Below are 12675 nucleotides of genomic sequence, written 5' to 3'. Positions count from 1 at the left end.
TTGTTCATGCAAGATGAATTAATCCGTCAATGTACTTGTAAAAAATATAATAAAAATAATTCCTAAATATCAACCTGTAGGAGATCATGTACGAAAATTTTACATTCTAAAATGAAAAGAATATGTATGAACATGTCATTATATATATTATAACATTTTAAGTCATTACATTTTAAGTCAAACTACATCTTTCCACAGTTGAATTGGGAGTTGCAAAATGTTGTTAAATAAATATTTATCAACATAGTACATTTCTTGTTCAGAAAGGGTCCCTTTATCTGATATTAGGTTTTGGTTAGTGATCTGGTAACATTGAAACATTGAAATAGTCAAGAAAAAAATCAGGATACGTTCAAATATTTTATCTTGGCGCTATATCCTTCTGCTTAAACAGTAGCTCAATATATACATTACGAGTCAAAAGCATAATATATAAAAGAGAGATGGAAATAGAGAATCTAAATAAAATAGACATCATTTGGTTCTTGATGTTAACATCAGTGGACCCACAGCTCTCTGGGCTACTCTTTTGAGGAGCCTCTTGGCTGATACCTTGAACTCCTCTGTCTTCAGAACGTATATGATGGGGTTGAGCATGGGAGGCAGCACAGAGGTCAGGGAAAGGTTGAGAATCCGTATGTTGGAGGGGATGAAGGAGACAAAAAGGTAGGTGATATTCATGGGCAGGTAGTATATGGCCACCAGCATCAGGTGTGCGGTACATGTCTTTATGGCCCTGTGTCTGAAACAGAGAGGTGAAGAGGGAGGTGGGAAGAGATATATAAATAATATGTCAGTATATTCAGTTTATTGTGTTTAGTTCAGAATAAAAGCAGTTGTTCTTATAAAACTGCACTGCTTATTAGAGCAAAGAATCCACTATGGGCAGAAAGGTCCATTCGAAAGATCTGAGACAAAGTTGTGGAAAGGCTCAAGTCAGGGGAGGGATATAAAAAGATCTCAAAGGCTTTGTCTATTCCTTGGAGTACAGTTAAGATTAAAAAGTGGTGGATTGGTGGACCACCCAGAACCTGCATAGATCTGGCCTTCCAGCCAAACTGGATAACCGGGCAAGGAGGAGAATAATCAGAGAGACTCCCAAAAAGCCAAAATTCACTTTTATGGCAAAAACTGGTAAATTCCAAGGTGTGTCTGCTGTGGTCAGATGAGACTCAAATTTCACTTTTTGACCTGAATGCAAATGGTGTGTCTGGCAAAAACCTAAATACATTTCCATCTGCCATCACAGTAAAGCGCAGTGATGGCAGCATCCTGTTGTGGGGTGTTTCTCTTCAGCAGGGACTGGAGCACTTGTCAGGATAGTAGGGAAAAAGACAAAATACTGACAGATCCTAGAGTACAACCTGTAGCCCACTGCCAGGAATGTGAACATGGAAAGAGGGTAGACGTTTTAACATGCCAAAGCACACCCCCAAAGCAACCATACAGTGATTTAAGGACAAGAAGGTGAATGTCCTTGTGTGGCCAAGTCAGCGCCCCCACCTAAATCCCATTGAGAATCTCTGGAAAGACCTGAAGTTTGCAGTCCATGAGAGGTCACCATGAAATTTTACTGAGCTTGAATTAATCTGCAAGGGAGAATGGGCAAATATTTCACACTCTAGGACAGCAAAGTTATTAGAGACACATTCATGGCTGTAATTAAAGCAAAAGTATTAAAACAGGGGATTTTCAGATCAATACTGTTTCATTTTGAATATATTTTCAAATAAAATAAAATAAAAATCAACTTGTGGGTTACTGTTTTTATTTTTTCATTTCAGGCTGTAAGGCAACAAAAGCTGAACATTTTGATGGGGCTGGTAACTGTATCCACAATACTCTAAAGAGACACAATCATTCAAAAGTTGGGGGTCACATACACATTTCTTTGTTTTCCATGAAAACATATATGAAATTACTTTGAATAGGAAATATGGCAACATTTGTAGGAAATATAGTCATTGACAAGGTTAGAATTTATAATTTATATTATTATTATTGTGTCCTTCAAACTTTACTTTCTTTAAAGAATCCTCCATTTGCAACAATTACAGTCTTGCAGACTTTTGGCATTCTAGATGTCAATTTGTTGAGATAATCTGATGAAATATCACCCCATGCTTCCTGAAGCACCTCCCACAAGTTGGATTGGCTTGATGGATACTTACGTAGCATAGTCAAGCTGCTCCTACAACAGCTCAATACGGTTGAGATCCGGTGACTGTTGGCCATTCCATTATAGACAGAATACCAGCTGACTTCTTCTCTAAATAGTTCTGTCAGAGCTTGGAGCTGCGTTTTGGGTCATTGTCCTGTTGTATGAGGAAAGTAGCTTCAATCAAGTTCCTTCCACAGGGTATGGCATGGCATTGCAAAATGGAGTGATAGCCACCCTTCTTCAAGATCTATTTTACCCTGTGGATATCTTCCACTTTACCACCACCAAAGCACCCCCAGACCTTCACATAGCCTCCTGCTCCGTAAAGGGAGTTGTTTACAGCATTGTACGACATATTCCGTTTCTTGTCAATTTATTGCATGGAATAGCCTTCATTTCTCAGAAAAACAACCAAGCCCTCAGTCCCAACCAAGCCCTCCACCAGCTCGCCTGTACCTCCAGGGTATGGTCGTCAAATCCCTCTGGAGGCTGCCGACTCTGCGGGGGCTCGTCAGAGAACACCCTTAACTTGGGATGCAGGCTCTCCTTCACACCCTTCAAACAGGCCCCATAATCCCCCAAAAAACTGTAAGGGGGGAGTCATCTGGAATGCTTGCTGGGCCTGCCTTCTGGACCGCGACGTGGACCCCAACGGTGTCGCCACTGCCCTGGGACCTGGGGTGGATCCAGAGCTAGACAATGGAGGTACTCATTCTCGGGGACGAGCTCCTTTTCCTTAAGGAGTTCTTCCATTGTCCAGCTCCACTTGGTCCTGTTGTGGAGGATCATTCTGTCGCAGTTGGTAGCAGGACCCAAGGTGCAGAGCAATAGTGCATGGCATCATCCGTAGATTTATTATTACATGCAAATTGAATGGGGTCCAAGGTGTCCAAGGTGGATTCTGACCAGCCGCTTGAAGCATGATGACGGAGGTCAGTGCTAGAGGGCGGTCGTTATTCAGGCAAGTGATGGAAGGTTTCTTTGGTACAGGGACGATGGTGGTCTGTTTGAAACAGGTGGGGACTGAAGACAGAGACAGGGAGAGATTGAATTACAGAATTTAAAATCTCTGCTAGCTGGTTGGCGCACCACCTGAGAACACGGCCTGGAATGCCCGTATTCTCAGACGATGCGGACTAACCGAGGGTTCAATCTTTAGAAAGCCCACCTCACTTCAGTCTTGTCTAGGGACAGAGGGCAGTGGTTCTGTTCCAGATGAGGAAGGGCAACTGCCTCTAACTGGGGACCAACAAAACCAAACATAGAGATGCCTAGAGGGCAACCCTGCAGTCAGGCCCTGACAACACAACAGTTTTCAGCTGTGCTTTCATAATTGCAAAAATGGTTTTCTAATGATCAATTAGCCTTTTAAAATGATAAACCTGGATTACAAAACACAAAGTGCCATTGGGACGCAGGACTGATTGTTGCTGATGTATCAATAAATCTGATACATCTGATTTGATGTATTTTAATGGACAAAATAATTGCTTTTCTTTCGAAAAAAATGACATTTCTAAGTTACCCCAAACTTTTGAACGGTAGTGTATATATACTTCTTGCACTCAAAAACAAGGATATGTGATGCTTTATCTTTCTAATCAAATGAAGTAATCTTTAATGTAAAAAAAACAGCAATATACTACTATTCTAAAATTTGCTTTCTCTGTGCAGATTTATTTGAAGATTTACCAATAAAGTCACAGCAATGTTTAGAATAACCCCCTAATGATTTTATCATTATGAACATGATCCGGCCTAGAAGTGTGCCACAAGGGAATAACATTGTGTAAATACAGGTCCATAGTACAGATCAGTATTCCTTCTCACCTGTCCTGGGGAAGTGTGATGGTGAAGAGTGCATGGATGATACAGATGTAAGATGCTATGATGAAGATCATGGGAATATAGAGGACTAAACAGGGGATGAGGTTTGACATCACACGGTTAGGGAGCACGTCAGAACAGGGGGCTGCCAGACTGTACAGTAGATAATGGTCACAGAAGAAGCTGTTGATCACCACAGACCTACAATACAAGACAATACAATGGTACTGTCTACTGAGACCCGAGTTGACGTGTAGCAAATATTTGCCCTGACTATTGTTATTTGAGGCATGAACATTTATCTTCAGGGAACAAAATAATAATACTTAAAATTATGATAATTTTTTTGAGGGAACAAGATTGTGCTGTTGTTGAATAATTTTCTTCTTCAAGTCACCTCAGGGGCTTTGTTACTGTCCGTGTGTTACAAGGAACAGAAATGTATTATACTCCCAGCACAAGTCTTTCAGCCACAGGTCCACCTAATAAGCCGCTGGGGTACTTACCCACAGAAGGAGAGGCGGGTGATCAATCCAATACAGATCAAAACGACTAATACAGCCAACACCCAGGCAGCACCGGTCAGCTGAAATATGGACCTGTTACTTATTAACATGCTGTACCTGTAGTGAAAATAAGTTGGTAAATATATAGCAGAAGCTCTTAACCAAAGTGAATAACCATTGTAGAAGTGCAGACATGATTGGATTGAGACCTCTGTCAATATAATTTCTATACTCATATCAGATCTTGTTCATCCATTTTGTATATATATATATTTTTAATATTCAGCAAATATTTGATTCAAAATGCATTACTTTGTTAATCCCACAGGAGCTAATATCAACATACTGAATTCAATTAAATGTAACCTTTTCATTGTATCTATTAACTGAGACCTGAGTGGACAGCAGATGGCCACCAGTCTGTCATAGGAAAGGATGGTGAGGTTGAAGGACTGCATGATGTGGAAGATGACGACAAAGAAATGGCTGGTGAGGCATTGGTTGTAGGAGATGAACTGTCTGTTGAACAGGAACATATCCAGGAGCATGGGGACCATGGCTGTGGTCCCACATACATCTGTAAGGGCCAGGTTGAACACTGCAATGTACTTTGGGCTGTAAGGAAAACATATTACCTCATTATCGCAATGGGAAAATGTTGAATGAGTGTTATTAGAATGAATACCTGTAGATTCATCTAACATTGACATACACAGGACATTAATCCGATCCCAGAAACAAAAATCATTGCATTTGGGAAAAAACAGTTGTTTAATAAATGGTACAATATTTTTGTTTCACTATGATTTTACTTCTACGTGGACTGTCTGAGAAATTTGAAAATGTATCTTCACATTCCATTTTTAGGAATGGAGATACGGGATAACATCACATTTCATAACGCCTCAAAACAATTACCTTAACTCCTGATGGGTTTATCATCCAATAGATGGTATGGGCATATTTGTCTAGAACACATCCATCCATAAATATTGTCACAACAAAATACACATTTCATTAATATTTCCTCAAAGTACATGATCAGCCCTAAACGGACGGAAGTTTGGTAAAGCAATTTTACAATTATCTAACTACATCATAGACTTGTATTGTTACGTTTACTAATGGCATACCATCCACTGAGGTAAACATTTACTTAGCCATCCAGCACTTGTGTTGAAAGAGAATTGCAGGATGGGTTTTGTAGTCAACATGAGACTCAAAAGATTTCTTCAATCTATTTTTATTATTGGTTTTTCACATAGTAGTTCATGCAGACAAATGTCAAAATCTATATTATTGTAATACATTAGCAATATTTAACTATGCATATAATAGTAATGTGTAATTTTGTGTTCACAGAAAAAAAGAAGAAAATCATGAAGATCTGTAGTTTGTCATTCACAATCTTCAAACAATCTTTAAACATACAACTCGTTGGACATACTAGTACTTAGGATTCTGAAGTGTCATTGGGAAGCAGTCAGGTAACCAGTTAGTATGCCTGAACTGATGGGGGCAATATGGAAGGAACCAGCAGCCAAATATTTGCTCTCCAACAAATCCTGTGCATCACCCAGACACTCGTTTGTGTTGTTGTTTGTCAGGTTGGGTATTGGGACTGAACTAAATGTAGAATTTCCAAAGAAATGAATGAATAAACATAGCAATATTCTGTATAGCATTTCTGATTCAAATTCTCACATTCAGTTAAATCAGAAGACTCAGACCCTGTTAAAAACAGCATCTCTTTAACAAGTGAGCTGCTCAGGATAAGAGAACTAATTACCTCTGGAGACTGCGGTCCATGGAGATGACAAACATGACGAAGGTATTGCCCATCTAGAACCAATACACATATACATTTTAAATACTTAATGTACTGTTGATCCTCAAGAAGGATTAAATTTTTCAAGAAGCAGTTACGGCCCCAAAACCCCCAAATGACCCTGTAGTACATATTTATATACATATATTCTACGACACTTAGGTGTTGTTGTTATAAAGAATTAAAACATTTTCAAGTGGATCAACTAGCTGACCTTATATTAACCCCTGGACCAAAGCTATAGACTAACCAGAGTGACGATGTATACAAGGGAGAGGAAGACATAGTAGTACTTGATGTGGGGGATCCCTGTGAATCCACTGATGTAGAAATAAGGGGGTCGAATGATGGTTGTGATGTTCTCTGTTAGGCTAAGGTTAGAGGTCTGGGAATTCATCCTGACTGGTGGTGTTATCAGTTCCCTCTAGCTGGAAACAAACTTGAAATTCATCATTACACATTAATAAATGAATCCAAAACATAAAGATAATTCCTTAGTTGTGTAAAGTATAATGTATGCATCAATAATTGCAAGGCAATTATTTAAGTACAACAGTTAATAAAATGAAAAAGTACTAAAATAATAAAGGTAAATTCCATATTATATAATATTATATTCAATGCAGTTGCCCTGAGCAATGTTCTTTGTTTCACATTAATTTTCAGCAGCTAATGGTGTAAACATCTAAATTGCAATCTGAAAACAAATTGTAAAGGAGAATACATTCATAAATATGATAAATAAACAAAAGAATATGCATCATCATGTAAAGAAAATGTATAAAGCACTTTCGATACGTGCAGTTGTCACAATACACATATCAAATGAATGATACAAGACATAATAACGTACAACTGATGCTGCTTTTATGTTTTCCTCCATTAGGTAAATTGCTACCCAATGAACCCACAATACAGTACAATGTCTAACATGGAAGAACTACAAATGTGCCTTACCTGGCCTTACCACAGTCTGTCTTCAGTAGTGTGATGATGTCTTTTGGACTGAAGACTAACTTGTGGTCCTGGGTCTGACACCACCTCCTCTATTATACCTGTAATCCAATGGCGTGTCAGTAGTAGGATGTCAGTTACTGGATAAAAAATAAGGGCATCTTCTTACCTCATAGCTGGCACTTTCATAGCATTTTATTCCGTATGTATTGTAACTGCCTGTGTTTGACATGGAGACTTTACATTTTGTATGTATGGTAACATTGGTGTAATGATGGGAAATTTGTAAGGAAAGTTTAAAAAAGTAAATGTGATGCATAAGCAATCAACTTGTTTGTGCCCTGTGAGCTCACAGACTAAAGAAATGGCTCTAATGAATCAAAGGCCTCATAATTATCCCTACCCGTGAGCCATTAAAATTGCTGTTACATATTCTGGAGAAAAAAATCACTGTGGAAAGAATTGTTCAAGCTGTGAATCTGATGCATATGACCAAAAAGCATTCTACATATTTATTTTAGCAATAAAATATTCCAAATTCATAGACTAGAAAAGAGTATTTAGGAGTCAATAATTAACAGAAACTCCTACCACACCTTTGTGTTATAGTGTGTCTCATTTTATACTTAGACTTTTAGACTGGTTGGGATGACGTAGAATTGTGTTGGTATGTAACTGTTTTGTATTGTCACTTTAATTCTTGGTTGGAATGCATTGTATTACTTTGGAATATAAGTTACTATGGCCCTCCTTGTTCATCTCCATACTGGAGCTTGTAAAGCTACTGATATTCACACACACACATACGTAAGTAGAAGTGACCAGACATCCCTGAGTTCTGGGTCTAGGTTGGTCCCAGGGACACAAGCCTTTGTGGGCATCCCTGAGTTCTGGGTTTCTGACCTGTCTGGATGGATCCAGAAACACATGTCATTTTAATGTTAGGCTCATGACCAAAGTAGTAGTTAACCTTTACTAAGGACTTCCAACATATGGTCATTTACGATAACATTTTACTATTTACTAACGGTACAAAGTCAGATAATATATTTATTTTGCACTCATTTCCCTAGCTGTGGTTAGAAAGTGGTAAACTTTTCCAACCTCTCTCCCCTTTACACCTCACTACACAATATTCTTGCTTAATATATTAAAAAAGTGATGAGTGATAAGCCACAGGTTTCACCAAAGCATGCACAGAGTTTGGACTTACATTTTCCTTAGCCACCCAAATTAGGACCGGCATCAGGGCTTGTGGATACCAGGCATGTTTTTACAAAAATCTATTCGTACATTTTTTTAATTCAGAGAAGTACAAGCAGATTCACAAAAATCAAGCAATTCCACCAGGGAGGCGTCTGATCGGTCACAACTTCATTTCGCAGTAGGACAATGACCACAGACTAAATAGCCAGGCTACCTGGCTGACGACACTTTTGCTCGAACTGCATTGTGGGATTGTTGATGTGCTGTACTCAGCTTGCTGTTACCTACCTGGCTACCTGCCAAACTTTTTTGAATTTACGCGATATAAACTAATTGGTCAAAATTCTATTTTAGAGTTTTACCAACGCAATATTTATCTGTTGCCCTCTTACCCAACTGTTCTACACCGGGACTCTTTTTGGACATAATTAACATAACTACTCACCCCTGAACACCTGAGGCTAAGTATCATTACAATGCCTTATCACTGTAATTGTTGTAGCAGCAACACGGAGGAGAATGTTCGTCTTAAGTTAAAGATAGCAGAGTTAGAGGCTCGGCTTCTGACGCAAATGCCAGGCAAGGATTATGCTAGTGTAGAAATAGAAAAATCTGCGTCAGTGCCACCAGGTAGAAACAATAGTTTTGTTAGCCCCCCAGCACAGCTCCTGCAGCCGGGCAATAACTTTCTCTTGGTCACTGGGAAGAAATGCCGTCGACCAGTTAAACCTGAATCGTTGCTAAAACCAACTGAGACTTTGAACAGGTTTTCCCCACTGGAGTCGGAGTCAAGGCCCGAGCCGTCTTCGGAGGGGAATGATCGGCAGGCATGTTCTACCGGTGGCCTTGAAAAACTGAAAACTTTAGTCATTGGCGAATCCATTACACACAGTATTAGACTAAAGAATCAGCCGGCGATCGTACATTGTTTACCGGGGGGCAGAGCCACCGACGTAGCCGCAAATCTGGGGTTGGTGCTAGCGAAGTCTAAAACTGGCAAGTATAGAGAGTACAGAGATATTGTTATCCACGTTGGCACCAACGATGTTAGGATGAAACAGTCAGAGGTTACGAAGCAGAACATAGCATCAGCGTGTAAATTAGCTAGAAAGATGTGTCGGCATCGAGTAATTGTCTCTGGCCCCCTCCCAGCTAGGGGTGGTGACGAGCTCTACAGCAGACTTGCGCAACTCAATCGCTGGCTGAAAACGGAGTTCTGCCCGTTGCAGGAGGTAGAGTTTGTAGATAACTGGCCTTCTTTTTGGGACTCTCCCAGAAATAGGGCCAGGCCTGATCTGCTGAGGAGCGACGGACTCCATCCTAGCTGGAGTGGTGCTCTTCTTTTATCTAGGAACATTCCTCCTATAGCTTTAACATGAGATGGGGTGCAGGTCAGGCTGCAGGCTGTTAGCCAGCCTGCTAGCATAGTGGAGTCTGTCAATAGCATAGCCAGAGTAGTTAGTACAGCTTTACCTATTGCCACTGTGACTCGTTACAGGCTGAGAAAAGTTAAACAAGGTAGTGCTAACAAAAACAACCTTATTAAGATAAAGCCTTCCTCCGCCTCGGTCAAAAATAAAAATAATTGTATCACTTCGCATCTCAAAATGGGACTCCTAAATATTAGATCTCTTGCTCCAAAGGCAGTTGCAGTAAATGAATTAATCTCTGATCAAAACTAGATGCTATTGGTTTATGTGAAACGTGGCTAAAGCCTAATGAATTCACTGCCTTAAATGAGGCCTCTCCTCCTGGCTATACTAGTGATCATATCCCTCGTGCGTCCCGAAAAGGAGGGGGTGTCGCTAATATTTAGTAAATATAAACTTATATAAACTATAAAATATAAACTCTCAAACATATCACAGAGTTTCATTCTTTTGAAGTTTTACTCATGAAAGTTAACCAGGCCGATAAATCATTTTACATAGCTACTATTTATAGGCCCCCCGGGCCATACACATTGTTCCTCAATGAGGTTCAAGAATTCTTGTCTAACCTTGTAGTCAAGGCAGATAGTATTCAAATTTTTGGCGATTTCAATATTCATATGGAAAACTCCAATGATCCTCTTCAAAAAGCCTTTGAAGCCATAATTGACTCAATGGGTTTCATCCAACATGTCTCAGGTCCAACACATTGCCAAAATCATACCTTGGATTTAGTCCTGTCACGAGAAATAGATATTGTAGATCTAATAATTTACCCCCAAAATCCTGGATTATCGGATCACTGTCTTATTACATTTACCGTTAAAACAAGAAATCCACTTGCCCCCCAAAAAAATGAGTTTCAAAAGCCGTACTATAAATTCTCGGACTACAAATAAATTCCTTGATATTCTTACTAGTTTGCTCATTAACGAATAAATCTGTAAACGATCAAATCGAGGATCTAAACTCAATACTGCGAAATACATTAGACATAGTTGCACCACTAAAAACTAAAGAAATACGCAACAAGAAACTTGCTCCCTGGTACACCGACAATACTAGAGCACTTAAGCAAGCCTCCAGAAAATTGGAGCGAAAGTGGCGCTCCACCCAGTTGGAATTATTTAAACTAGCCTGGATAGACAGTACAGTACAATACCGAAAATCACTCACGTCTGTTCGATCAGCTTATTTCTCCAACCTGATTGAGGCGAACAAAAACAATCCAAAATTTCTCTTTGATACAGTTGCAAAGTTAACAGAAAAGCAAAGCTTAGCAAGTGAAGTGGGTCTTCACTTTAGTTGTAATGAATACATGAACTACTTTGATGAAAAGATTGTCACCATTAGAAAACAAATAACTGACTCCTTAAATAGTTATGGTCCTCAAAATCTCAGTTGTCCAAAAAATTTCCTGAACCTCCCTGACCAGGTGTCAATGGGGACACTTGAATTTTTTCCTCCGTATGCATACCAAACTCACTAAAAATTGCGGAAATTAAGCCTCTTCTAAAAAAATCTAATCTAGATCCCGACATATTAAACAATTATAGGACAATATCGAACCTCCCGTTCCTCTCAAAAATCTTAGAAAAATGTGTTTCCCAACAACTGAATGCCTTCCTAAAGACAAAAAACATTTATGAAATATTCCAGTCCGGTTTTAGATCCCATCATAGTACTGAGACTGCACTCGTGAAGGTAACAAATGACCTTCTAATGGCCTCAGACAAAGGTTCCGCATCCATCCTGTTGCTTCTTGATCTTAGTGCTGCTTTTGACACTATTGATCACTCCCTTCTCTTAGAGAGACTGGAAACCAATATTGGGCTACGTGGACATGTTCTAGCCTGGTTTAAATCTTATTTATCTGAAAGATATCAGTTTGTTAGTGTGGATGGCATATCCTCTGACAAGTCAAAGGTATGCTTTGGAGTTCCTCAAGGCTCGGTTCTGGGCCCATTATTGTTCTCACTATACATGCTCCCTCTGGGCGATGTAATCCGAAATCATAATATTAACTTTCACTGTTATGCTGATGACACACAGTTATATATTTCAATGAAGCATGGAGAAGCCCCTAAATTAGCTATTTTGGAAACATGCGTTTCAGATATTAGGAAGTGGATGACAGAGAATTTCTTGCTCTTAAACTCAAATAAAACAGAAATGCTCCTTTTAGGACCCAAAAAACAAAGAGCGTTGCTAGCAGATCTCACTGTGAACCTCGACGGCTGCATGGTCGTATCCCAAAAAACTGTAAAAAACCTTGGCGTTACCCTTGACCCTGACCTCTCCTTTGAAGAACATATAAAATATGTCTCAAGAGTTGCTTATTTTCATCTTCGAAACATCGCAAAAATTAGAAACTTTCTATCAAAAACTGATGCAGAAAAATTAATCCATGCTTTCGTTACTTCTAGATTAGATTACTGCAATGCTGTTCTCTCTGGTTATCCAGACAAATAATAAATAAACTTCAATTAGTGCTGCACACGGCTGCTAGAATCCTAACTAGAACAAAGAAATTTGAACACATTACTCCTGTCCTGGCGTTCTTACATTGGCTGCCTGTTAGGGTTAGGGCTGATTTTAAGGTTTTACTCTTAACCTATAAATCAATACATGGACTTGCTCCAACTTATCTGGCTGAAATGATCCAGCCATACATACCTACACGTAACCTTAGATCGCAAAATGCAGGCCTTTTAATTGTACCTAGAATTTCTAAACAAACAGTTGGCGGCAGGGCCTTTTCTC

General features: G+C 39.4%; 1 protein-coding gene across 1 annotated transcript; it reads right to left on the bottom strand.

Annotated features, from left to right (window-relative positions):
• Positions 1-474: 474 nt before the first annotated feature.
• LOC106024394 (olfactory receptor 146-like) lies at positions 475-8682 on the bottom strand. Its single transcript, XM_029121114.2, has 8 exons — positions 8490-8682; positions 7280-7377; positions 6573-6761; positions 6284-6336; positions 4888-5109; positions 4495-4611; positions 3992-4189; positions 475-742 (listed from the first exon to the last, which is right to left on the bottom strand). Exons 3-8 carry the CDS (start codon positions 6717-6719, stop codon positions 475-477), a joined length of 1005 nt encoding a protein of 334 aa, XP_028976947.2. The 5' UTR covers positions 6720-6761; positions 7280-7377; positions 8490-8682.
• Between the last annotated feature and the right edge of the window lie 3993 nt (positions 8683-12675).

The sequence above is a fragment of the Esox lucius genome, chromosome 7 (assembly GCF_011004845.1).
Source record: "Esox lucius isolate fEsoLuc1 chromosome 7, fEsoLuc1.pri, whole genome shotgun sequence".
NCBI lineage: Eukaryota > Metazoa > Chordata > Actinopteri > Esociformes > Esocidae > Esox > Esox lucius.
The sequence above is the reverse complement of the archived record's forward strand: the minus strand, read 5'-3'. Positions and strand labels throughout refer to the sequence as shown.